The 26,603-nt window shown below is 36.1% G+C and overlaps 3 protein-coding genes and 1 pseudogene across 6 annotated transcripts; 3 read left to right on the top strand and 1 right to left on the bottom strand.

The window, feature by feature from the left end:
• On the top strand, positions 4,756 to 7,398 carry LOC105156395 (flavonoid 3'-monooxygenase-like). Its single transcript, XM_011072518.2, has 2 exons — positions 4,756 to 5,737; positions 6,713 to 7,398. The coding sequence occupies exons 1-2, from the start codon at positions 4,817 to 4,819 to the stop codon at positions 7,337 to 7,339; spliced, it is 1,548 nt and encodes a 515-aa protein (XP_011070820.1). The 5' UTR covers positions 4,756 to 4,816; the 3' UTR covers positions 7,340 to 7,398.
• On the top strand, positions 14,142 to 16,353 carry LOC105155607 (peptidyl-prolyl cis-trans isomerase NIMA-interacting 4). The gene is made up of 5 exons (XM_011071504.2): positions 14,142 to 14,293; positions 15,380 to 15,523; positions 15,645 to 15,754; positions 16,018 to 16,160; positions 16,273 to 16,353. The coding sequence occupies exons 2-5, from the start codon at positions 15,382 to 15,384 to the stop codon at positions 16,313 to 16,315; spliced, it is 438 nt and encodes a 145-aa protein (XP_011069806.1). The 5' UTR covers positions 14,142 to 14,293; positions 15,380 to 15,381; the 3' UTR covers positions 16,316 to 16,353.
• Positions 16,441 to 20,904, bottom strand: LOC105155599 (annotated as a pseudogene).
• On the top strand, positions 21,467 to 26,154 carry LOC105155582 (peptidyl-tRNA hydrolase ICT1, mitochondrial-like). Of its 4 annotated transcripts, none has more exons than XM_020693026.1 (8): positions 21,467 to 21,509; positions 21,767 to 22,057; positions 23,717 to 23,776; positions 23,868 to 23,950; positions 25,048 to 25,112; positions 25,194 to 25,227; positions 25,379 to 25,449; positions 25,716 to 26,154. In XM_020693026.1, exons 2-8 carry the CDS (start codon positions 21,769 to 21,771, stop codon positions 25,804 to 25,806), a joined length of 693 nt encoding a protein of 230 aa, XP_020548685.1. In that variant the 5' UTR covers positions 21,467 to 21,509; positions 21,767 to 21,768; the 3' UTR covers positions 25,807 to 26,154. The 4 variants fall into 4 exon arrangements, with proteins under 4 accessions (XP_020548685.1, XP_011069788.1, XP_011069779.1 ...); XM_011071486.2 differs by lacking the exon at positions 21,467 to 21,509 and having other exon boundaries at positions 21,536 to 22,057; positions 25,716 to 25,823; positions 25,907 to 26,154; XM_020693024.1 differs by lacking the exon at positions 21,467 to 21,509 and adding an exon at positions 21,567 to 21,634.

Genomic DNA, 26,603 nt, shown 5'->3' with positions numbered 1-26,603 from the left:
TCAGTATACTATGCAGCAAGGCTGTGTTTTCAAACTTATGGATATGCACAACTGGATCAGTAGTACCATCACAAACCGACAGGTGTGAGGGTGCTCGAAATTAGCAAGAAGTTCTTCGTTCATGATGTGCTCGCTAAAAGGAATGCTTCGGACAACAAATGGGGTTTCTTTGGCTACCTGCTGGCAAAGTTCCGCCATTTCCTCCTTCAGGGATCGCCAGATGTCAGGGGGTTGATGTCCAGCTGCTTCCTTACTTGCAAAATCACTAGGAGTGGATCTATCCTATTGGAGCCCGACAAGGATCCCTTCGTCCATACCTTGGATTCCTGGCATTCCTCCTCTCTCCAGTTGGGAAGAGGGTCACGCTCTGCTGGCTTGAGATCCACGGAGGGTTGATTAATAGTTTCCATGATGAACTAACAGAGTTGTTCACAAAAGAGTGTTTTTAGAATAGCAGGTCCAGCTGCTTGGTCCAGAGTTGGAGCTGGGACTAGAATGTTAGCCTCTAGTGCTGAGTCTGGTCGAGGAACGTTAACATCACCTATAGTGGGGTCCACAGGTAGAACAACAGGTCAGACGCAGCAAGGAGGGAAGAATCTCCCTCATAAGATTCGTGGTCACCTCTATTATTAAGATTTGTCATTTCTCATGCTAAAGCTCAAGTGTTCCCACAGACGATGCCAATGATGCGTACCAAAAATTTGACCGCACCACAAAGGTCGAAGAGTCTTCAAGAAAATCTTAAAATTATCGAAGAACTAGCCCTGCAAAATAGAGGTAGTACTCCGATGCTTAAGTCAGTAACAGTTTAAGAAGAAATGAAAGGAAAAACTTGAGATAAAGTGAGAAGAATGGTGAAATATGATGTGAGGGTGAATATTCGTAGAATGCAAAATATAGGCTTCAAATATGCTAAAAATCGAGAGAGAATGGTGCAAAAAAAGAGAAAGTTTGAGGATGAATGTGATGGTGTTTGATGTTACCATAAATTTGTACAAAATCTCTATTTATAGCCTTGTACAGGGTTGGAGAAGGAGTCAAAATCTGAGTTCCATATGCCATTAAAAAGCTACTTGAGTCGTCTATCATACGCAACAAATCGTTGGTAATTTGGATAAATATTGGTTAAGATATAAGAGTTGGACGAAATCCTGCCAGATCTGCCTATTTTCCCGAGAATTGATTATTCACAAGCTTTCCAGTTCATTTATCACCGGTTTATCTGGACGACCTGGAGATATTTTAAGCTGATGTGTACAAACATGTTGGCAAGCTACATGACATGTCACCTAGTTGTATGATGACGTGTTCGGCTGAAATGGGCTTATTTCTTGGGCCTGTCAGTTCGGTAAACTATTAGGTAAACCTGTGGGACTTGTTTTCTGCTGGTGGACCTTGTTTGTCCTGATGGTGAGCTCTTATCTATGTTGCTGATGAGCCAACTGGGCTCTTAGTTCTAGCTTTTGGGCTTGACTCAATAATTTTAGGAGGCATCAATATACATAAATGTAAATACTTAAAATTAAAAAAAATAGATTATAATATTATAGATAATTTTAAATCATAAAAATTAAAATTGTTATTTTCTATAATATAAATAATTAAAAAAACTAAAACCCCTTTGCCCCCTCCCTCGCCACCATGCGGTACCACTACGCCACGGCCCTACCTAACGTTGCCCAGCCCACATCTGGGCGATGGTGGTCACCCAGAATTTATAGGGCAGAAGTCGAGTTGTACGCTGGACAACGATGATGTCACCCAGATAGGGGGTGATGCCGCGTCGCCTCCCCTCTAATGGGGCCGACAACGCCGTCGCCCCCTTGTGAGGGGACGTTGATGGCGGCGTCAAGGGTGAGGTAGGGATTGGGTAGGTGGGTGGCCGGAAGGTGAGGGGTGAGTGTTTAATTTTTTATTTTAATTTATCATATAAAAATAATCATTGTATTTTGTAATTCTACACATTACACAAAATTTTACATTAATTTCATATCACTTTTTTTTTCATGTAAGTATTTACGTGGCACATAAAAAATTAAAAAAATGCTTATTCTGCAAAAGCCAAATTAAAATGTCCTTATTTTTGTCAACATAAGCAAATTCTAACCATTTCTAAAAATTCGATGGTCAAAATCCTATAATTGCCAAAAAAAAAAAAAAGAAGAAATCATGAGGTATTTTTACTATCCCTATATTTAGGGTCCTTATTTTGCCGCTTTCTAATATACGGGACAATAAATGCAATTAAGCCACTGAAAGAAATTAAGCAACTAATCTTAAATAAATGATCATCAAGTTGAAGTTATCATACACAAGATCGCCATTCTCTTTTTTGGTCAACTGACTAGCAAAAGGAAATAAATTAATGTAATTCGTAACTACTTATTATCAGTTATAATTATTAGATATATGAATACAAAATTAGTCAATAAAATTGAGTAATCAATCAATTACTAATTGTTGAATGATAAGCTAATATTTTTATCAACTTCAATAAGATTAAACAACTAACTCCTAATTCTAGTTTTAATTTTATATTTTTCCGACAATCAATAATGTACATAAATATTCTATTAGATTAATTAATACATCTAATTAACAGTAATATTTATAGCTATTTAGTTAATTTAATAATTAGCTACTGTTAATCTTAATCAAGTAATTACAACTAACATATAATTCAACCTTCATATGAAAGGTAAAACATAGGGAAAAATGCAAGCAACTCCCTTGTGATATTGCAAATGAGCAAATTATCCCCTTATGAAAAAATAAATAGCGATTTTACCTCCCTGTAATTTTTAAAGTACGACAATTTACTTCCCTATATTTTCCAAAATGAAGCAATTTACCTCCCTATATAAGGAGGTAAATCGCTTGATTTTAAAAAGTAAAGGGGTTAAATTGCTATATTTTTTTCATAGGGAGGTAATATGCTTATTTTCAACATTACAGAGGGATAAATTGCTATTCACCCGTAAAATACAATATAATCAATTTCAATTTATATTTATAATTCAATGGATATATTGGCAATATAAACATTTTGATACATATAATTGAATGGGGTTAAATTAGATATTAACAAATTTACCATATATAAATCTAAATTGAATAAGTTGATTCAATTAATTTAATTACTATAGTATATTTAACTAATCAAGATTAAATCAACCATTTTAATTAATTAGCTACAACACAATTAATTAATTGCTCATTAAATATATATTAAGATTCAAGATAAGTGGACTTAATTAATTGCAATTAATTAATATAAGTACACTGGATAATCATTGACTTAACCTAGAATTATTCAATCAACTAAACTACTAGGGATTAATCAAGTAACCAAATTGAAATAATTAAACAAATAATTATCCTAATTAGGAAAGAGAAAAACTTGCTATGTTGCCGTTTTTGTGCAAGGGAGAAAGATAAAATATTAAAATGTTAAAGTGTTGTGCATGGTAATTTTTATATTCATATATAGGGAAAAGTATTATTTTAGTACGCTAAGTATGCCTAATTTTAATTTTAGTCTGATAATTATATTCATTTATGTTTAGGTCTATTAACTTACGAAATTGCTTACTTTTAGTCCTCTGGTAGATTTTCGGACAATTTTACCCCTATGCAACTTTTGAAAGGCAGTTTTAGTCCATATGCACTCGTAGGGGTAAAATTGTCCGAAATTCTACCAAAGGACTAAAAGTAAGTAATTTCGTAAGTTACTAAATCTAAATAAAAATGGATATAATTATGAAACTAAAATTAAAATTAAATATATTTAACGGACTAAAATAATACTTTTTCCTGCATATATATAACAATGTGAGGGTGCCGACTGCAAGGTTGGTGGCAGCCACGGTGCTGCCCTCACCAATTTCCATCTCTTTCTTTTTTTTTTTTTCCTCAATAAATTATAATTTTAATCTCTTAATTTCTAAATACATATAATTTAATTCTAAAAATTTTAAAAAATTCTAATTTAGTCCCTTAAAGTTTTAATATGTTGGAGTTATACACTACAATTTATGACTCCTTTAACTCTTATAAATTAATTAATTAAATTTCATATAATTTTTTTTTATCCTAAATTAACTCATAAACTTTTTAAAAAATAAAACTTTAAGCAAAAAATAGAGGAAGAAGAATAAATCTTATGAATGATAATAAATTAGTTTGTTAAACATAGTGCATAGTATTTAATATAATAAATAAGGGACCTTACATATTGAATATAATAATATTCATCGCCTTCTTATCAAGAAAACGGACCTTACACATTGAAACCCAATTTCAACTCCAACTGAAAACGAAATGGAGAGAACACTATTTCACCAACCACTTTATGAGAAAAAATAAAAATTACATGAAGTGGGGAAATTGTAATATGAATTCGACTCGATTAAATTTGAACCAGTAATAATAAATGTAATATATTTATGGACAGTTTAACAAAAGTGACCAATCACATAATAAGTTTGATACACTTGCTTTGTGATTGATTTGGTTCGACCAAATCTGAGACGAACAAGAATTTTCTCATAGAACGACGATTCAAAATAGAATAATACGCCTTGAAGAGCCAACAACTAAGTATTTAAAATTCGACTAAATTTGATTCGAAAAAATATTTTCCCGTAAAACGACAATTCAAAAACAGAATAATATGCTTTGAAAAGCCAACAACTTTGTATTTAAAATCAAACAGAAGTTTCTATTGTTTAGTATTTATACCCTAGATTATGAGAATAAAGCAGCAAATGTTAATTCAAAGGAAAAGAATAGACTTCCTTCTGATCCTACCATCGATATGCATCTCCTAATTGATTCTGTTCTTATAGCATCAGCGGCATTACTTGCTTTATCCGTCTCCTGGCAAGTTTGGAAGCTAATCAAATCACACAGAAAACTTCCAGGCCTGCCTCCAGGCCCCGGAGGCTTGCCGATTGTTGGCTACTTGCCGTATGTTAGACCAAACATTCACATCCAATTCACAGAACTCGCTCAGAAATATGGTCCAATCTACAAGCTCTGGCTTGGGAAGAAACTGTGCATCGTGATCAGCTCGCCGTCACTCATAAAAGAGGTGCTACGTGATCACGACACGATCTTTGCCAACCGTGACAAAACTGTGACGACCCTCATTGGCACTTACAATGCCAATGACGTGGGGTGGTCCCGATACGGCCCTCAATGGCGGACGTTGCGTAGACTGTTCGTGCGAGAGATGCTGAGTGCTAATAGTCTTGATGGCTCCAGCAATCTCCGGAGAGATGAGGTTAGAAAGAACGTCAGAAGTGTCTGTTCCGAGATTGGCAGGCCTGTCAATATATGTGAACTAGCATTTCAGATAAATCTCAACGTTGTGCTGGGGATGACGTGGGGCAGCACGATTGAATTGGAGAAGAGGGATAAAGTGGGGACTGAATTCCTGCCACTGGTGGCAAGAATTTCTGAGGTGATGGGGAAGCCCAACATCTCTGATTACTTCCCAATTCTTGCCAGGTTTGATATACAGGGAGTCGGGAAAGAAATGACGCGCCTGATGCAAATTCTCGACAGGTTTCTTGAAAATCTTATAGACAAAAGTACGACTGTCTTATCTGATAGAGTGGAGAGTGGAACCAACAAGGGAAGGAAAGACTTTGTTCAAATGCTAGTGGAGCTGAAGGAGAAGGACGACGGCGGTAAGATGTCACTTACCAAGACACAAATCAAAGCCATGTTAGTCGTAAGTTACTTACATTGCTAAAAGTCAAAATGGGCACACAGTTGCTTAATTATTAGAGATACTTACACTTCTCTGGACGTAATTACATGCATAAATCATATAGTTTGAAAAATTACATATAGTTTGAAAAATTACATTTAGTTTTCATAAGGTCTGCTTCTAGCCAACAAATAAGTCATTCTATAAATCAAAATTCATAGAATTTGATGATATTAAACAAAAGAATTAGATAAAAATTCATATTTGACACCAATTGACATATTACTGATTTATTGCATGTCAAATAATTTTTTTTAGAATCAAATTACCTTTATAAATCTTCACACGTTAAATGCATATGAGAAGGTATATCTTTAGAGATATAAGGGTTAGTCTAGTCACAAAAAAATTATTTGACCTGTAAGTCAACAATTAGTCAATTAAGGGTGAATATCAATTTTCGTTCACATGATGTCTGCTTCTATCTAACAAATAAGTCGTTCTGTAGATCAAAATTCATAGAATTTGATGATATTTAACAAAAAATTTGGATAAAAATTCATATTTACCCCCAGTTGATATATTACTGATTTATTGTATGTCAAATAAGTTTTTTTTTATAATTAAATTACCTTTATAAGTCTTCACATGTTAATGCATATGAGAAGATATATCTTTAGAGGTATAAGGTTACTCTAATCACAAAAAATTTATTTGACCTGCAAGTCAACAGTTAGTCAATTAAAGGTGAATATCAATTTTTATTCAATTTTTTTGAGACGGTCAACTAATTTAGTGAATTTTAACTAATGGAGGGACCTCTTTGTTAGATAAACGCAAATTTCAAGGATACTAGATTTAATTTTTCAAATGGGAAGAAGTTTACCTGTAATTGCACCAAACCTCAAAAGTAGAGTGTAAATACCCCAAATTTCTCGTATAACATGATTATTAATGCATTTCTTCATCTTGCACTGGACCTATTTCCTATTCCAGAACGTCATAGTGGGCGGGACGCACACTTCATCAACCACAGTGGAGTGGGTTATGACAGAGCTGATCAGCAATCCAAACGTGATGGAGAAGGTGCAGGAGGAATTGAAACAAGTTGTGGGATTGAACAATATGGTAGAAGAGGCTCATATCCCAAAACTCTTGTATTTGGATGCCGTTCTGAAGGAAACATTGCGCTTGCACCCGACAGGACCCTTCTTAAGCCCAAGAACTCCAAGTGAATTTTGTACGATGGGCGAATACACTATCCCCAAGGATTCTGCAATCTTTCTGAACGTTTGGGCTATTCAAAGGGACCCTACGGTCTGGGATAATCCATTGGAATTCAAGCCAGAGAGGTTTTTGGGTAACGACGGGAACTTGGATTTCAGTGGGAAGAACTTTAATTATATTCCTTTTGGATCTGGGAGAAGGATATGTGCCGGCCTGCCGCTGGCGGAGAGAATGTTGAGCTATGTGTTAGCTTCACTTCTGCATTCATTTGACTGGAAGCTACCAGATGGTGAAAAACTTGACATGGAGGATAAGTTTGGGAGTGTATTAAGGAAGAAAAACCCGTTGTTTGCTATTCCATTTCCCAGGTTTACTGATTCGAATCTGTGCTTGTAACTTGGTGTTCGAAGCCATTTACAATAATTGGAAGATGAATAAGACTCTGTAGTTGCCTATACTGTCCACCATGATTTGTTGGGTGAGTGTGTAATCGATTAAGTGATATAACGTGCTTGTTTGACCTTATGATTGAGCAAGTAAAACCTACGGTATGAGTATAAATATCTTTTCTTGTGCCAATTTTAGTCTTCTATTTTAGAAGATTTATGCAACTAAATATGTTAATTTTCTTCAGTTTTGAGTTTACAATACTTGAGTCCACTCCTCCTATTATTTTAGTGAATTTTGTTTATTTTTATTCTAAATGAGTGAAAAATTTAAATTACACGATAAAATTATCAAAATAAATTCGTACGAGACTAAAACTGTCATTCCCCATTAGAAAAAAATCAACATTTAATAATAATTAATTGACATGATTAAAAATAAATAATCGTAATAAATAAACATTGACTACAGCTGCACAATAATTGTTGGTTGTGATTTCTGCGAATTTGGCTAAAAAATTGACATTACTAAAAGCCATTCAAAAATAATTATTGTGACTCGTGCCATTAACAAAAATAGTTTTAATGACTTTTTTTTTGTAAAAATAATAATTGAATTTCAATTTCTTAATCATCCACACACATATAGAAAAGCAAAGATCCGACTTTTAAACTTTCATATCTTTATATGAGAGTTAGGTGGAATTTCACATATGGAATGCTGTAAACACATCCATATGCAAACATGAGTGTAATTAGAAGTCGGGGTCGAGTGTGCTATGTGTTTTTAGTCCATAAGGATATTTTGGTTCAGAAAAAATTAATAAATTTTAAAAAATAAATAAAATTATAATTTTTAATTTACAAGAGTATTTCGGTCAGTTTACCATAAAAAATGAATGAAAACCTAACAGATTGGGCTAATTGTTAAACGGATATTAAAATCAGAGGGTTATTAGTAATTTTTCAAACAACGCGGTGGTATTCATAATTATGCGAAACCTCAAGAGATGTCATTATAATTTACTCTAAAAATAAATACATACTTTTTTTATCATAATAAAATTAAGAAATAAGTTTATATTAATGATTGAAACACTGGATCTGTATGTATAATTTATAATTTAAATATATGATTAGTCTTCAACAAAAAAATCAAAGATAAAATAAATAAATAATTGATCGGAATTGACAAGAAAATATTAAATGATGTTAATTATACATACATGAATAACAGTTATGGGGAGAGTTAATTGATTAAAAAATTGGATGTGATGTGAATGAATAGATAAATATGTTTAAGGAAACTTTTGTTAATAAACATTTTGTCATTCAAATCAGTTATACTGTGGATACATCTTCAAGAAATGGTACATATTAATAGGGTTGAATAGCAATTTATCCCCTGTGATATTGAAAATGAGCATATTATCCTCTTATAAAAAAATATAGCAATTTATCCCTTTATACTTTTTAAAATAAAGTAATTTAAATTGCTTTATTTTAAAAATTATAGGGGGTAAATTATTGTATTTTAACAAATATAGAGAGGTAAATCGCTATTTATTTTTTTTTATAAGGGGTAATTTGTTTATTTACGATATTATACGGGAATTGCTTGTATATTTTTTTTATATTAATTGTAGAGATATTATGTAACAAAGAAGTACGTGGTCTAAAAGGTGGAAAATATGTTAGTCACATTAATTTTGATGTTGTTGGTCCACTTTGAAAAGTTCTATGCGACCTTTGGATTGAGGGTTTGATTATTTTTTCTCTAGCATGAGTGATTTTTGCTTTTCCTTGCATAAGGAAGGCCACTTTGCTTTAGCATGTCTGCATGTGTTCTGCTCGGTGGACACTGTTGGGTGGTGACAAGCCTTTATTATGTTGTTTCTTTCCCTTCTAGTTTCTTGATTATATTTTTGAGTCTAGCTTTTCATTTGTTTTTATCTCGGTACTTCTTCCTATTCATGTTTTCCTAATCTTTGTGTTTGGGAAAAAATGTATGCCAATCCCTTGTAAAATTCGAAATGAGCGAATTACCATCCCGTGAGAAAAAAATACCAGATTATCTTCTTGTATTTTTTATAATTGAGCAAATTATCCCCTCAAAAGAGGTGGTACATTACACGCTCTTTTCCTACGAATTTGATTGTTTTTTTAAGAATAAAATATTATTTTTATATAAAAATATATTATAATAATATTATATTATATATATTATATTATTTATAATAATAAATAATTTAAAAACAAAAAACTTACCCCTCGCCACCGCCGTTCGCTGCCTGAAACCCTCTCCTTCCCCCATCACTGCCCCCATCCCCGTCGCCGCCCACGCCGCCTGAAACCCTCCCTTTTCCCATCACCGCAGCCCCCATCCCTGTCACTGTCCACGCCTGCCTTGGAACCCTTCCCCTCCTGCTAGAAACCCTCCCTTCCCCCATTGTCACCGCCTCCTTCCCCAGAAACGCATTCCTGTTGCCACCCTCTTCCCCTGAAACCCTTCCCCATCACCGCTTGCTGCTGACAAATGCTCAAACCTCACCACCCCTTCGACACTTATGGTCGCCATTGTCGTCGTCGTTGTCACCCTTCTCTTTGTCTCTCTCTCTCTCTCTCTCTCTATATATATATATATATATATTTATATATATAATTATAACTATATATAATGTATATTACATATATGTTTTGTTAAAAGTTCTATGAATATAATTTGAAAATATATTTTAAATCCAGACCGTTGATTTGAATTAAAATAAAATTCGGGCCATTGATCTACTAGTTAATTTGGACTTTAGATTCAAATCAAATTCAACGGTTCTCAAATAATGTTATAAAATTAATTTAAATTAAAAAATAAGAAATTAAAAAAAAAAAGCACGTGCACTTCACGAATCGCGTGAGGGGGGTAATTTGCTCAATTTTAAAAAATATAGGGAGGTTTGGTATTATTTATTTTTACAAGGAGGTAATTTTCTCATTTTGGATATCACAGGGGAGTGGTATGTATTTTATCCTCTGGGTTTGTGTGTCTTTCCTCTGGGGAAGTCGTTCAGACTATCAAACCAGAAGGAATGGGGTTGACTCTATCGGTGCAAGTCTGCTGGGGGGGGGGTTCAATCAAGAGGTGCTTGTACTTGTAGGTTGGCTGTAACACCTTGGGTTGTTCCACTAGATGTGCTGAGAATGACTTTGACTAATGTGGTTCTGTCGGCGAGAGGGTTGGACCTTAAAGTACTTTAGGGAAACAGGTTTCTACTGCGGTTCAACCATGAAGTGGATCGAGATAGAGCTCCTAGAGGTGGTCCTTAGACGTTCGATCATAACGCGGTTATTCTTAATACAATGTCCATGGTTTGCGAATTCGCTTAATGAATGACGAGGTGGATGAATTGCTAGGACAACAGTTGGGCAGGTATGTGGACTCAGACCTTGCAAACATCCAGGCTATGTAGGCCTCAAGTGTGCGGGATTATGGTAGCACTTGATGTTCGCCAACTGTTGAAGAGAGTCATGAAGGTACATTTTTAGGGAAAAGAGATCACGGTATTGTTGACTTACGAATGCTTACCGAATTTTTGCTACACTTGTGGAACATTGGGTCACATAACGAGGGAATGCACTATATGAATGGCATTAGGGGCCCTGGCGACTAAACGAAAGCTCTAGATGATTTGTGGATGCAAGACCCATGATGAAGGTAGGCGAGCTCAATTTTTTATACGGGACGAGGGCTGGCGAATGGTGGTAGATGTGGTGTTGGTGGATCCCTAGAGGGGCAGGGCAAACTGACGGAGAATGGGGAGGGTTAGAGGGAGCTCCGGCTGGAGGAGGAGAAACCCAATTCTTGAAAAAGGGAGTCATAGGGGGGTTTAGGGCTAAAGACCTGGGTGCATGAGAAATCATGGGAGAGACAACAGCTGAAAGGCTATAGGTTCTTAGGAAGAAACCTGTTGGGCTAACGGAAAGGCTAAGGGACAATTATGGGGATTCATATGGGGTGGCAACCTAAGTGGTCAACACGGATCAAATTGCGAAACTTCCTTTGATCCAAATTGGAGGACCTAGTGACATTTTGTCCGACCAGGGACTTGAGCCCAATCGGCCCACTAAGTTTAGACATGACTCATCTAACTTGTCTAGTAGAGAGCATACATTAACTACTCAGCCTATTAGAACATTGGCCTATCAGGCCATATCCCTACCCAGACCATCACTAAATCTGAGCCTACTCCCGAACCCAATCACAATCCAGCTCGTTCATCCTCTTGTCTTTAGCCCATACCACAGACAGCCCATCCCACCTCACTTACTAGACCGCCCATACCCAAGTCAGCAGTGCCCCCAACCACATATCTTAGATAACTCACGCTATCACCTACTACGTATCTCGGCCGTCTCGACCTAGGAAGTTATGCTCCTATCTCAGAACTGCCCTCATCCAACCACGAAATCTCATGAAGTAGGGAAAAAGCGGCATCAAAGTCCAACCGTCTTTTACCTCATTCACTCATGGACCGCGTGGTTATGGGTGGGGCCAAACAGTGGGATGGTTGGCCAATATCATCATCGTTATCGTGGCCCCAATCAGTCTAATCTTAGAGCTCTGGCAAAGGGGTTGTTCAATTTGTGTCTATCTCCATCCAATTTCATAGTGGACTTCGCAATAAGAGAGGCAATAGGCCACGGAGGAGGGGGATAGGATTAAGTAGAAGGGATGGACTAACAGTTATAACGGGTAAGAGAGGAGAAGGTGGTGTAGGGGGAGTTGGGAGTATATATGTGATGATAGTCTTATTATTTCTACATTGGTGAAGGCTGCCAAGAGCAATGAATGCATTAGTTTGGAATTATCGGGTTTTTATGAACAGCCTGGATAGTCCGTAAGCTTGGAGAGACTCTTTGAGTTTAAGATCTACTATTCATGTTTCTGATAGAGATCAAGCGTGGTCAATGTTGCTTTGAGTGGATTAGGAATAATTTTGCTGTCTTTTAGGTCTGTGTGCGGTCAATGGACAACTAAGATGGGGGTGGCACTATTTTGGAAGAAAGATGGCATATGCCAGCTACATTCATCTTATTCATCTCACACACATGAATTTTCTTATGTATCTACATCTCAAGTCGAGCATTAAGAACTTTTGCTAATTTAAATGCATTAAAGAAAACTAAAACAACTATACATATGATGTCATATGAATTAATATCTGTTTTTAATGAACTAATCGGTTACAATTGCATTATGAATTTTAATCATCAAAAGTCAATATACATCAATATTTATATCACATATGTACGACTAACCAATAACTACTACTGTAATGAGGTCTCAGTTTCGCCAACTGAGTTAAGCCCCACTAGTATGAATGAATGCATTATTTACAACAACCATTAGAAACTGGTCAAGATAGATCCGATGTTTTGGGATGTTGGAAACCCACCATTAGAAACTGATCATGATGAATTTGATATTTTGAAATGTTCAATCCTTTCTGCTATTGCACATGATCTATTAACATCGCTAATGTCTTCAATATCTACTGAAAAATATTTTAATATAGGTGAAACGATGACCACCAAAAGAAGCAAATAAACTTCAAAATCCATACAGTTTATAAATATGAAAAAGATTGGGTTAGATCAAAGAAAAAAGACGTGGGACGTGAGAGAAACAAATTCAAACAACCATTATTTGATTCAGACAACGACAATAAAGAACCATTTGAAATTTTAATATTCTCCATTGGTCAAGTGACAAAGAAGACTATGATTTGAAGATTTGTATTTTTTGTGACATAGAGAATGTCAGTATATAGAAGGGTCTTCAAATATTTACGAGTGACAAATTACTTAAATAACATTTTGATTAAAAAACTTAGCTTTTAACTAAAAAAGCTAAAATAACCACAAAAAATGATAAGGTACTAAAAGCAAAATATAAACTAAGATAAAAATTTAACAAAAATCTTACGATAAAAAAATTACTTTTAAACAACACAACAATGCCATATTTACAAGAGGTGACTTAAGTGGAAATAACAATCAATCCGACCCAGTGGCCCATCTACCTTTGTTTTGAACGAACTCGTTGTTTATTAAGTTATGTATTATGGTCTTGTTTACTAATGACCACTCCGGCTTTAACCATCCAAATTAATGAGCCCTTTATTCGCCTACATAAATGCCGACCACTTGGGTTGCACTTTTATTCGATGGCCTATGCCCTGTCTTTTTTCCGACAAATTTTAGCTGCCAATTTACCATTAGCTCCCCTATTCCCTACCTATTGTAGTTTCTCATTCTCTCCTCCATTTTCTTTCAGAATCTTTTCATACCTCCTCCCTTCTGGAAGGAAGAATCAAGAAAAAATGAAGGAAATATTAGTAGGATCTCGAAAGTCGGCATCTTGATCTTGGATTTGAGTTTGGAGACATGGGTTGTTGAGATTTTTGCAAGAGGTTATCTCATTTTTTCTATTGAAGATTGAATTTTTTGAAGTGGATTTCTCATATTTTGTGGCAGATCACACAGTTTGTTGAAGTAGTTTATATGGTGTTGTTCCTTTCTAGCACGGAAGAGGGTAGAGGATTAATGAGGAGTATACCTTTTCTCTAACATCCTCACACATTAAAACATAATTACCGTTTATTAGCATAACAATGGTATGATAATGTGTATAATATTTAGTGTTTAATTGAAATTTTGTTGGAGTGAGTGAAAATTTGAACAATAGAAATTTGTGGGGGTAAAAATGAAAATTTGAAAGATGAGGGGGAACAAATACAATTTATATTAATATATATATATATACTCTCCTACTAGCTGTATAAATGAATGGTCTAGAAGCCAAAAGAAGAAGGGAAAAGAGAGAGGCGACGGAGAGAGAGAAGAGAAGATCAGAGAAGAGAAGAGGAAGAACTCTGGGGGTGCTCAAACAATTTCTATAACTGATTTGGTAAGTCTTTTTCATTTTCCTTGGGTAAATTCATGTAGGAGCTGGGTGTGAATTGATATTGAAGGGAATAAATTGATTAAAATAGAAGAACGGCATCGGGAGAAACCCTATTTCGATCAGCCTCTGTAAATCGTGATTATCTTGAGATATACTAGTTCAAATTTGCTAGTTCTTATTTCTGTGAAAACTTCAGAATGTCTACTGAAACTTTATGGTTTTGAGCAAGAGCTGAATCATTCGTTTTAATGGGTAACTTGGAGATAACTTTCTATTGCCCTGTTTCTGCAATAAATCAGACAAGGTGTACTTAAAACCTTGTAACCTGAGTTATAATGGTTTAATTTGTATGATTCTTTCGTAAATTGAAACCAGACATATAGGGGATTATATTCTGAAAATATTGCAATTTTTTAAAGAGTATATAAGTTTCGAGAGAATTTCAAATATTATGTCCACGAATTTATAACACTGTAAATCAGATTGTACTAAAACTTGAATAACTAATTATATATAAATCCAATTAGTATGATTCTTGTTGTAAATGAAACTAGAGATACATGAGAATATTTGATGTAAAAATGGCACATTTATCAATTGTATTTTTGCTTGAAACAAATTTATGATTTGAGACAGAGATGCTGTCAAGGAAAATCTAGTAAATGGCAAAGATGGATTTTAATAAAATTAATTCCTATAATCTGAAACAGAAAGCATACACCCTTGCAAAGCTTATTATGTCTAGTTTATAATTCTAAAACAGTTTTTAAAGTTAATGATTATGATTAAAGTTATGATTTAATTGGTGAGCAATGTTGAAGCGTCTGTTCAAGCTAACTTGGCTATAATCTCGTATTCTTTATATATTTTAGGATCAGAATCATTGCCCTATGTTATTTGTGAAAATCTTTCAGATAGATAAACCTGAGAAGGATCAGCAAAACGTTGCTTCCAATCACCCAGTTGTGAAATGATTGAAGTTGAACTTGTATATTGAATCTTAGAAATAAAGCAAATGTTAGTCTATCCTTCATTTATCCTTTCATCTTCCGGGCCATCTCGTTATGCTATTTCTATACCTTTTTACAGTAATGGGAAAGGACTCCAAGCCTAAGGATTCAGCGGGGAAAGGCAAGGGAAAACAACCAGCAGGGGGAGGTGATGACGGTGGATCAAAGGGTAAAGGAAAAGGAGGGAAGGGAGATGGTCTAGGGACTTGCACATATGTCAAAGGTTTCTACCCATCACACCTTTGTTCAATGAAACCTGTACATTATTTGAGATTTGTGATATTATATGCATTGTCACCTAATTGGGTACTAATAATTCCTATCTACCTTTTAACCTTTATTAGCTAGGCATATCTTGTGCGAGAAGCAAGGCAAGATTAATGAAGCCTATAAGAAGCTACAGGATGGTTGGCTCAGTAATGGAGACAAGGTTCCACCAGCTGAGTTTGCTAAGGTATTGATATTCGATCTTATCTCTTGCTTTCAGTATGTAGGAAGAGCAAACCAATTGGTAGTAATTTGCATCTGCAGTTTTAAAGTAAAACTACGCACTTTAGTTTATATTCAAGCAATCACATAACAAGGACCTCATACTTTCTATAGACACTTTAAATGATGGATGTTAAAGTTCTGTAATACTTAGATGCATACTAGGCATTTATTGCATGAAATATGAGGTCTAGTTTCTATCCTTTTTTCTTTGTTTGTCTTCTTCAGTTAGCTGCGGAATATTCAGAATGTCCATCAGGGAAGAAAGGTGGAGATCTAGGATGGTTTCCGCGTGGTAAGATGGCCGGCCCTTTCCAGGAGGTCGCATTTAACACACCTGTTGGGGTGACTAGTGCACCATTTAAATCAACGTGAGTTTATAGTATCCCCAGTTCTTTCTCACCACACATGATGATATTTGCCACATGGTACCTTATAACAGTTTGAATAATACTAATTTTATTTTTCTATTGACAAATTCAGGCATGGATACCACATTATCTTGTCTGAAGGAAGGAAGAACTGAGAAACTTGATCTTATATGTGGAGCTGAATCACATGTTGCCTACAAAAAACGATAGCATATTTATGGAACCCAGCAATGACTTCACCTTCTAGATCAATGGTTGGATGATGTTTTTCCTTAAAAGATGCACGTTCTATGTTAATGTATGTCAACCGTGTAACTCTTGGGTGTCTGCCTTTTGCTAAAAATCATCCCAGATTGCAAATCCCACGTCCCTCAAATTTCCACCAGAGAATAAATTATCAAATGGAAGGCATTAAGTTGAAAGAAGCCTTATTTCCTATGATTAAACCTTCCGGCAAAATTGGAGACGCATGAAGTTAATTTTCTCACTAATCATGCGTATAATGTAATTTTGCGTATCTAATTCTATTATGGTTGTTCACCCTGCTGGTTGAATGAGAAGCAGACCTGTGATAGAGGTCTTTTAAATTTAGACATTCATGTCGTGCTTCAGCCTCTCTGCCCTATGCATACAAATCATCTTTAGCCAAGGCTTTGATGTATTGTAAGTAATCAGCCTTCAGAGTGTATCATTGCGTGTTAGAGTTCTCATTTATTGTGAATTTGGATGGTTCTATCAGTTCAAATGCTGTAACATCTTGGGGTTAGTGTGTGCTCTATGCTCTGTGGACCACCATGGTTCTGGGACCATACACGAAAAATAAAGAAAAGCTACCAAGAGGTGTAACAGTTGAAATCCAGATATGGTGGTCTTAGAAATTATTGTTCAATTGAAAGGATGATCTAACTGTTCTTGGCTGGTTGCACTCCAACTACTGGCAATCATGAGTACCAGTCCAGGACCGTAAAGAAGCTACGAGGATGGGTTAATCTTACAACCTTGGCTAGTTATAACTTTGGTTGGTTATTCAAACATAATAGTTCAGGATCAGACAATTAGAAAAGAGAGCAAGCAAAACAAGGGTCTTCCACAGCAACCTGAGAAATCTGATATACTTTAGAAACTAATGCCACATTGTAAGGCTGTAGAGCTTGAAAGCTTAACTTATACCAGCATATTTCTAGTGATAAGAAGGCTAAATTTGTTTAAGAAATGAATTATGAAGCCACGGATTCTTAAAGATATATTACAATGGAAGAATTCTACAACAGTTGGACCCTCCAGACAATGTCCATTATAACCACTTGTGGGCCAAAGCCTTGATATAGACGAAACATGTACGCCACAGACAACCTAGTATGTTTGACCATTTTTGGATACTTACGAAGAATGTATCACCTTTACCCGAATGCGTGGGGGAAAAAGCAAGCATTAATGGTTCAGAGTTTACTACATTGTTTCAACCAGCTTAAGACCCCAGCTCATATCCTCACAATGCTTAACATGAGGAACAAGAGCACCTGTATCCACACCTCTCCTCAACTTGCAATCATAGAAAGGAGGAGCATGGAAGCATGGCTCCATCGACGCTGCACGCCGACATGGTGGGTCTGGTGCCGTCCGATTTTCAGGCTTGTAGAGTATCCATGGCTTCAGGTTTCCAAGACCTTGAGCCACATAACCAAAAGTCGACCAAGAACTTGTTGCCAGTTTATCCGTTAAGCTAAGTAGATACATTTCTGCCCATGCCTTTCTATTGTGATTTTGCTTCTCGGTTTGTTGATGGCCTTCATGACTTGGCTGGTAAACTTCAATCACATCTCCTGTCACAGTTGGATGTTCCCAGTACAAGTCTCTAACTTCCTCAAAGTAACCGCCGCTTAAAGACGTCATCAGGACAGATACAGTCTTCTGCTTTCCGGAAGGTTTAATGATCGGTTCCTGCTCATTAATTTGTGGTAGTATACCTTCCTTCATGGTACAAGATAAAATCTGATCCAGGACATGTTTAAATGGACCAGTTTCTATATCAAATACCCTTATTTGGATTCCAACTTTTACATCAGCCTTAGATAAATAAGCTTCATAGTATCTGCTTATAACCCCCACACTGAATTTGTAGGATGGAACAGATACCGCCCCAAGAGGTGGAAAACAGTTTCCTTATCCGGGAAGAGATTATGCAACTCTTGCTCAAATGAGTGGATCAAAAAGAGGGAGGGGATGAAATAGTTTTATCAGTCTTCATTATCAGCCATGGTATCTTCTGCAGATATGATTGATCTTGATCGCAGAAGAAAAGTTTATCGTGGTCGTCATAATCATGAACCAGATGGAGATAGACATACGGTTGTGGTGCTGAACCAGTTATATTACCTACGGAGTTGCTCTTCAGCAAATTCCATTAACTCTGTCGTGATTTCTGGTTAAAGCCATTAAACTGGCTAGTCAATGGGAAATCCAAGGGAAGCAACCAAGAGACATCTGGAAATGGCTCGCAGAAAAGATCTGGAATGTCAATTCCAGGATCAACAAGAAGGACCCGGTCAGTGAGAAGAGCATAAAGGAAAGCTGAAGCAAGTGTCAAAATCCTGTTCCCCAGACCACTAAAGGATATCCAAACAAGGTATTTACAGTCAGATATGCTCAAGTATCTGCCCGATTTAAGATCTTCCATGGTTTTATTGCACAAAGCTGTGTAGGGTCCACATTTCTTATGCAGAGCTTCATAGCTTCGTAACATGGATATGAGGTGGGGGGAAGCTTTTCGGGGTACTCCTCAGCGATATAAGAGTGACTGATACCTACTAAGGCAAGATTTTTCATCAAATCCAGTGGGGAGAATGTCACCAAGAATCTTATCCTTAGGCACCTGAACAGGCTGAGCAAGATCATCTTCTGGTAGTATGGCTGCCAAAAGGTAAAGCGAAAATTAGAATGTAAAATACAGCAATAAGAAAGAGAGAGAAACAGAAAAAGTCGGTAAAAAATTGGAATCACCCAGTTTTCTACCCCTCCAACCGGTCAGTTGAAAATGTTTTGCAACTTGTTGTAGCATCAGCATCATGTTCATATAGTTCAAAGGGGGCAAAGTAATATTGGAAGTAGCTACTGGAGATGGGGAAAGTAGCCATTTTCTGGGGTTTTTATCTTTCTATATATATTTTCATCCATTCTCGCATTAAAATGTTTTATGCAAGCCCTTCATCTAGTGTTGCATAATTGAAATATATAAAAAAGAAATGTCTAGAAAGCAATTACTAAAGAGAAACATTTTGATGGTTTCTAAGATGGTAACCGGAAAGCTTGCTTTACTACTGCCTTACAAGTCATTGGCAATAAACTTAATAAAGCCTAGAAGGCCTAGTTCTATCTATCCATCTTAAAAGTATAAAGATCCTCATGATCAAATCCTCCAGGCATTATCTCAAAATATTGAATAAAGGAAAAGAAGAAAAAATAATCCTAGAAAGACATCTTTTTAACTATACGAGCATTACAAATTCATCTCTTTCAGATATAAAATTGGGGCATTTTCAGACAATGCTTAGCTGTAATCTTCAAAGTTAAGTGTAATTTTGCTGTTTTGAAAATGGGCTAGGCGTAATTAACCTTTTATATAAGTTTTTCGAGCTGACATGTATCATTTTCTAATGCTCCAAAGGATACTCTCATATTTGTCACATATAACCATAGGACAACTTTTCTATATTCACGATGATAGAGAATAGTTGCCTTTTCATACAAAATTTTCGATATATCCGAATGCACAAGTTCATAGCTTAGCTCCCCAAGGTACAGAGCTCAAAGCAGCACTGCATGATCAACAAAGCATACTGTGTTATATTTTAATTGAATCACACACCTACAAGCATCTTCATGACTTCCATTACAACCTCAGACCCATAAATTTTATCCTCAATCTGTCATTCCTTGTTCTCCGTCTTCTCATCACTGTATATCACTGAGTCTTCGGCCTTTGATCTTGTAGCTCTCTGTACAAATTCGGTACTCCGTATGCCATGACAAGCCTTATCAAAATTCTCACACCTCAAGTTCCTTTTATCTTTCCTAGCCTTCTTCTTATAGTTCCCTCCTTTCGGTACATTATCTTTCCTTCTCTCAAATTCCAGCAGATAGAGCTACACCTTCTTGCAATTAATTCAAGTTCATATGCTCTTGTCGATGTTTTTCCACTTGAAGTACAATTGAGTATTCTTTGTTCACACTTGGTAAATGATCCATAACAAGAATCTGGCTTCTAGCACTGGTCAAATTTATCAGTTAAACCTATAAGGAATTGCATCAAATGATTTTGCTCAATCAAGTCCAAAAGTGCATTCACGACCACATGTGCACTCAAGCAAACGTGTCAACAACACTAATTCATCCCATAGTAATTTGATTTTATTGTAATTGTCACTTACTGACATATCTCCTTGCGCTACTGAAGAGATCTCTCGTTGCTGTTGGTACGAGAGAGGTCCATTACATTTGCCATACCGTTGTTCAAGTTCGACCCATAAACTTCAAGTTGACATCAATTCATGAGCGCATTCCATAGGCTCTTCGTCGCATTAACCAGCCACAAAGTGACTGTACTATCTACACAAATCCACTGCTCTACCAGTTATGAATCTCCTACAGGCTTCACACAAGTGCCGATGATGAATTCTAGCTTCGACTTTGCACATAAAGCTCGTCGAACTGCTCCACTCCAAGCAAGGTAGTTTTTACCATCCAAAGGCGTGGAAATTAGGTTCATGCCTGGATGATCGGAGTTGTGGAGTTGCAAAATCACATCATATGCGATCCTTTCAATACCCGAACCTTCAACAGCAATAGTTTCTCCTTCCCTACGTTCACCATTTCTCTAGCTCTGATCCACTATTTATAAATATTAATTAAATTTTATTAAATAAATGGTAATACATTGATACAATACAATATGAAAGGTTAGGCAGTCACCTCGATAGACAAGGGATCCGCCATAAACGAAAAAGTGCACGAGCACTAATAGAATGAGGTAAATCAACACTAAATATCCGTTGTCGGACATCTTCAATAATAAGTTTTCCTACGGAAGGTGCCCCGCGTATTTCTCCATCAAATCATTGAAGATTGTGCTCGTGCCATATGTGGTACACAAAGGAGCCAAATAGTGAATGATAAGAAATCGAGATACAATGTTTTGCTCGTCATTTTTTTAATTTAATTTATTAAAAAGAAATTGAGATAGGGGTAGGCCGAACCTACACGCGACATTTAATGAGCTATGCTGCCTAGGCCGGACTTACCAAACGGTGCACGAGACAGAGTGAGTCCAACCGTCTTCCCCGGCCCATCGTGGTAAACAATTAAAAACTTGTAATCCTTTTCCCTTTCAACAAAATCAGAGTGGCACAGACAAAGTGTGGTGGGCCCATAACCCAAAGATCTCAGGATGGAAACTTGGCTCTGATAACTGATAAGGAGTGGCTTCCAACTGATTTTAACTTTTTTTTCACTCAATTTGTGGCTACTATTTCCTTACAGTTTTTTGTTCTTTGAATCGAATGAATTCATTTTTCCTGTTTTTAATAGTAATCGGAACTTCATAATGGCAGCCATGAAAGCTGTTGGTGGTACGATGATGCTTGGTCGATCGATATTCATGCCCACGCTTCATTCCCACATACCCGTTCGTTTCTTTCGTACTACTCTGCCGCTCACTGGTTTCGGTGGCGCCCATCTGCCGATTGAACGTTGTGTTGTGCGGTGGGCCGCGACGAAATCTGGCGGCGAGGATAAAAAGTCTCCGGCTCGGCTTGCTGAGGTTCAGCGGCTGGTGAATGAGGCCGAGGAGCGATATAAAGCTGCTGGAGGTGGTGCTGAGCCCATTCCCAAAATAACTCTCGGTAAAGTTTTATCTTGGGGAATTATTTTGTTCTACTTGTGTTTGAGCAAGAGGAACTTTTGGTTTTTGGTTATGGTGATGGTTCTGACTCTATATATCCATTAGACACTAACGGTTGATTGTGAGTTTATGAAGCTAGATTCAGCTGTGTTATTGAAGTACTGTGTCTTATTGGATGTTGAATTTGATTATGATTAGCATTAACACTGCTACCAAATTGAAGTTTTGGAATGGAATTTTAGATACTTAAATTTAATTGGAGTTCTTACTGAACAATTCCGTGAACCAACTTTTAGGGGTCCAATACTGCACTGTTAAAATGTTGATCAGGTGGCGGAACTGAAATTTTCCTTGGGGTTTGAAAGTACTGGTAATGAAATCTTATGGATTCACTGTGCAAGCTAAGCTCATTGAGTAATATAAGGATTTTGTAGAAAACATTGAGGACCTTGATGCATTATTTGGCTCATTTTTGCTCAGATTGCTCTTCTTCCTGTGAGACAACCATTGATTTAGTTTCATTTTTCATTATGTGCACCAAACAGTGTTTGCTGTGCACAAATGCTATTTGTAGTAGTCAATACAGTTGCCAACTACAGTAACGTAGTATAGTGTATAAATTTGAGCAGCACCTAGTATGTTTCTTTGCTAGAGCTCCAATAAATTTTGTATCTGTTCCCAGCAATAAATTGTTGATGTAGCTTCTAAAGTTCTAACAATGGTTACCAGCAACAAATTTACTTTTTAGGCACTAGCGATCTGTCTCTTCTGAGCTATGTTAGGATTCTTCATTTAAACAAAAAGTATTTTCTGATGGCCCGTATCATTTTTGAGTAACATCATTGGTTGTTACCTTATTCTTGTTACATCGAAAAAGTTTTACATGATCCATTTGTTCTGTGCTTCTTCCATTAATTGGGATGCTTGATTTCAGGATGTTCTTCGTATTTGCCTGCTAAAATTTACACATTGTTTTCACTCTTCCTTTTCAATTTCATATACAATTGCCAGTCATAGTCTCATTGCACTTCTTAAGGTCCGTAGGCCCTTTGTTGCTGTTTAAAATGGTTGTTCCTTATGATGTTTTATTCCTACAATATTTTCCTCTCTGTTGGTATATGTAAATTTTGTCCATAGAAGATCTCGAGCCGAAATCTGGAATTCTAGAAGTTTCTCCTATACATTGTTGATCCTTTAGAATGAAAATTGGATCTTATTCATTTTCTTTTTTGTATATTATCTATAACAACTATTATGAGCATTTCTTTTATTGTTTAATAATCTATTGCATGATATCTAGGCTTTGTGACTTGGCAACTATTGGCTCCTAAGAAACTCAGTCCGTGAAATTATTCTTCAGACTGACCGATTCTCTATCTTAATTAAGTGCTTCAGTTTAAGGAGATTTTGTTCATACTTTTTCTTTTGTTTTTGTTGCTTTTAGGATAACAGGTTGTAGAAGAGGTGGTTTGGAGATCATAATAGATTTTTATATTGTTCTACATATTGCCTAACTATTCAGCAGATGCTATTTTGGAGTTTCCTTCTTATTTTGATGGTTTTCTTAAACTTGTATGCAAAAGGAGTGAGTAGGCTATTTCTTTTCTGGCTTAAAAAATGAACACATGCACATTCTTCAAGTTGTGTTTTGCGCCTGCAGACCATGTTACCATAAGCTATGCAAGAAGTGGTGGTCCTGGGGGCCAAAATGTCAACAAAGGTGTGCGGTGCCTCATTTTTACCATATCTGTAATTTTAACAGTTAAGCTTTTGCATGGTGAAAGCACGAATTACATTTTGTTCATCTGCAGTGAACACCAAGGTTGACATGCGGTTTAATGTAAAAAATGCGCATTGGTTAAGTGAAAGAGTGAGGGAGAGAATTATGCAAATGGTGAGATATTGTTTTCTTATTTTCTGACTTGTTTATTGTTTGCTTAGTTTGAAGTATTATTTTTTCTGTTGCCATGTTCTATTTCATGCAATCTGGCATGATGATGCGTCAAGTTTATTATTTAACTGGAAGATGTATCCTTTGGTATATTACTTGACTAGAGGATGTATATGTTGCTTCTTTTGCATGATTCGCTAACTCTTGGCGAAATAGGTGTGAGAATGTTGGGACTATTGTTTCCCCCCTTCAGAGTGTAGGATCAGATGAAATTAGAAGTAAAGAATTGTTGTTCATCTTAATAAATTCCTTAAAATCCAAGTGCAACAGATTTCATTTTCTCTTATGTTTACGGGAAAAGCTTGTATATCATAAGATTATATTACAGAACAAGTTGTCTGTGCTGTCAACTGATATCCTAACTCCTTAGCAGAAAGGTATTGAGTTAGCTAGTAGAAGGTGACTCATCTCTTCTTTATGCTCCGAGTTTTACTTAAATTGATGGGCTTCCTGTTTGTATTGGTTTTATCTGCCTGCATCATTTATCCATCTTGATGCTTCCAGCCTTTTCCAACAGACTATTTCAAAACTAATCTCAAAACTTTCCTTTAAATCATCCAACCATCAATAATTTGGCTAAAGCTATTTGTGTAATATGGTGTGCTATCTTTTGCTTTTAGCCTGATTAGTACTTATTGTTAAAATGTTCTAACTCTAGGTTGATTTTTGACACTACTAAAATTAGGTTGTTACCTTGACACTTCAGTTTGTCACTCCATATCATTTCTAAAAAGAAGTCACTTACGGACATTCGAACCTCATCCAATCTCGTACATGCAGCAGTACAACCATCCTGCCTGTCAGATCCCTAACAATAAACAAGAATCAAATTTATGAGCAAAACAAAGACTTCTTCCTAATCTCATATTGTTTTCTAGGTTTTAATAATTAATTTTCTGTGAAATGATTACTTTTAGTCCTTTATGTTGTCAAGTTTATGAAGGTCATCTTAGGATATCACAATCTTCATTTGCTACAAGTTTGAAGCATGTACTTGAGTTGCATTACCGTTTATACATTGAAAGTGCTTTCCGTAACAGGAGAAGAACCGGATCAACAAAGATGGGGAGATTGTAATTTCTTCAACGAAGACTAGAACTCAAAAGTGAACACTCACACTAATTAATTATGCTTTTCCTTTTCTGTTGTGCTAGAGCAAATGCTTATGTGTTGTTTTTGTTTTTAGGGGTAACATTGAAGATGCTTTGGGGAAATTACAGGTACATGTAAAATGAAGGCATTACTCTGTCAAGTTTCTGGCTAGAAAATATGGGCTATACCATCTCATAGGAATGTCACCGGGTTAGGTGATGGTATCTGAGTACAGTCACTTCTCTAGTGATTTTCGTCATTTTTGGATGAATGAGACAGGGAATCATTGATGCTGCTTCATATGTCCCACCACCTCCCTCAGAAGAGACGGTTAAAAGGATTGCCAAGTTGTAAGAAACTCATCTAATTAAATTATGCACCAACTTTTATCATCTCTGCCTCTGTTTTTGTGTGTCTGTCTCTTTTTTCTTTTTGTCTCTTAGCTGTGAAGATAATTTTTGCCATGCATTTTTTCCAGGGTTTTCAACTTCTGTTTCTTCTTTCAAATTTGTCCTTTTCTAGCATAGTAGCAATTCGTTATCTTGTCTTTAAAAAACCATTGTGTGAAAATCTGGAGCCAATAATATATATTGGTGTTCTATTTCTTGCCTCGTAGGTCTGCTATTGCTGAGCAAAAACGACTGGACAAGAAAAAAGTCCAATCACAAAAGAAGGCTCTACGAAGAAGCAGAGATGGTTGGGACTAACTTGTGGGAGCAAAAGAGTATAGTCTATGAATACATTTACATGCTGAAGGAAACACAGTTTACTCTTCTTGACAACAGGTCTCATGCCACGTTTTTGCAGTTTCTTAATCCAAGATTCTGTCAAACAGCCAAGTAACTGTACCAGCCTTTAAAACCAATTCACAACTTCTCTCTGAAGGAAGAAACACACAATTGATGGATCTTTAAACTTTCTTGCACTAGCCTTGTTATGTATTTGACTTAGCAAGAAACTTTAGATGTACTTCATCTTGGGCAGATTCAACTCCTTGTCTACTTCATAAGTTGACAATTACCTCTATTTGAAACAATTATTATTATTGTTGTCAAGGAATTGAGTTTCCCTTTCTTCGTGCAATGCATGTTTGTTGTTCCTGTGGCTTTCATGTGACGTGCATGTTCGATGTTGCCTGTGGCTTACACTGTCATCGCCTCCTGCTAAAATGTCCCTTTCTTCATATTTTCTGTGTCGACCCCCAAATATAATTTTCCAGCTTATTAGGTTTAACAGAAAAATTGTGCGCTTAAATCTTCTTTTCTTACTCTATGGTCATTAGATAACCAACTCCACGAGCTCCAGAATATTTTTTTTCTTTTAAGAAAAAAAGAATCTCTTGATTTCAGAAATTTTGCCTGTACCTCTTAATAGTTGTGTTATAAATTATGGTTCTTTTTTCTGATCCTTCAGTTTTCAGGGTGATCTGTAATGTAAAAAAGTACTGCAGAATTTGTCGGAATCGAGGAGCTTTTTTTGATATATACACTCCTTTTTACTTTAC

The sequence above is a fragment of the Sesamum indicum genome, linkage group LG1 (assembly GCF_000512975.1).
Source record: "Sesamum indicum cultivar Zhongzhi No. 13 linkage group LG1, S_indicum_v1.0, whole genome shotgun sequence".
Lineage (NCBI taxonomy): Eukaryota > Viridiplantae > Streptophyta > Magnoliopsida > Lamiales > Pedaliaceae > Sesamum > Sesamum indicum.
Note: the sequence above shows the minus strand (reverse complement) of the source record. Positions and strands in the feature narration are given on the sequence as shown.

What these genes read in the sequence shown, in the direction of transcription:
- LOC105155582 (XM_011071486.2), top strand. Translation starts at nt 21,760, where the DNA reads ATGGCAGCCATGAAAGCTGTTGGTGGTACGATGATGCTTGGTCGATCG. An exon ending in GGGCCAAAATGTCAACAAAG is followed by an intron (nt 23,777 to 23,867) that starts GTGTGCGGTGCC and finishes GTTCATCTGCAG; the next exon opens with TGAACACCAAGGTTGACATG. An exon ending in ATGCTTTGGGGAAATTACAG is followed by an intron (nt 25,228 to 25,378) that starts GTACATGTAAAA and finishes TGAATGAGACAG; the next exon opens with GGAATCATTGATGCTGCTTC.
- LOC105156395 (XM_011072518.2), top strand. Translation starts at nt 4,817, where the DNA reads ATGCATCTCCTAATTGATTCTGTTCTTATAGCATCAGCGGCATTACTT. An exon ending in AAATCAAAGCCATGTTAGTC is followed by an intron (nt 5,738 to 6,712) that starts GTAAGTTACTTA and finishes TTCCTATTCCAG; the next exon opens with AACGTCATAGTGGGCGGGAC.
- LOC105155607 (XM_011071504.2), top strand. Translation starts at nt 15,382, where the DNA reads ATGGGAAAGGACTCCAAGCCTAAGGATTCAGCGGGGAAAGGCAAGGGA. An exon ending in GACTTGCACATATGTCAAAG is followed by an intron (nt 15,524 to 15,644) that starts GTTTCTACCCAT and finishes AACCTTTATTAG; the next exon opens with CTAGGCATATCTTGTGCGAG. An exon ending in CACCAGCTGAGTTTGCTAAG is followed by an intron (nt 15,755 to 16,017) that starts GTATTGATATTC and finishes TGTCTTCTTCAG; the next exon opens with TTAGCTGCGGAATATTCAGA.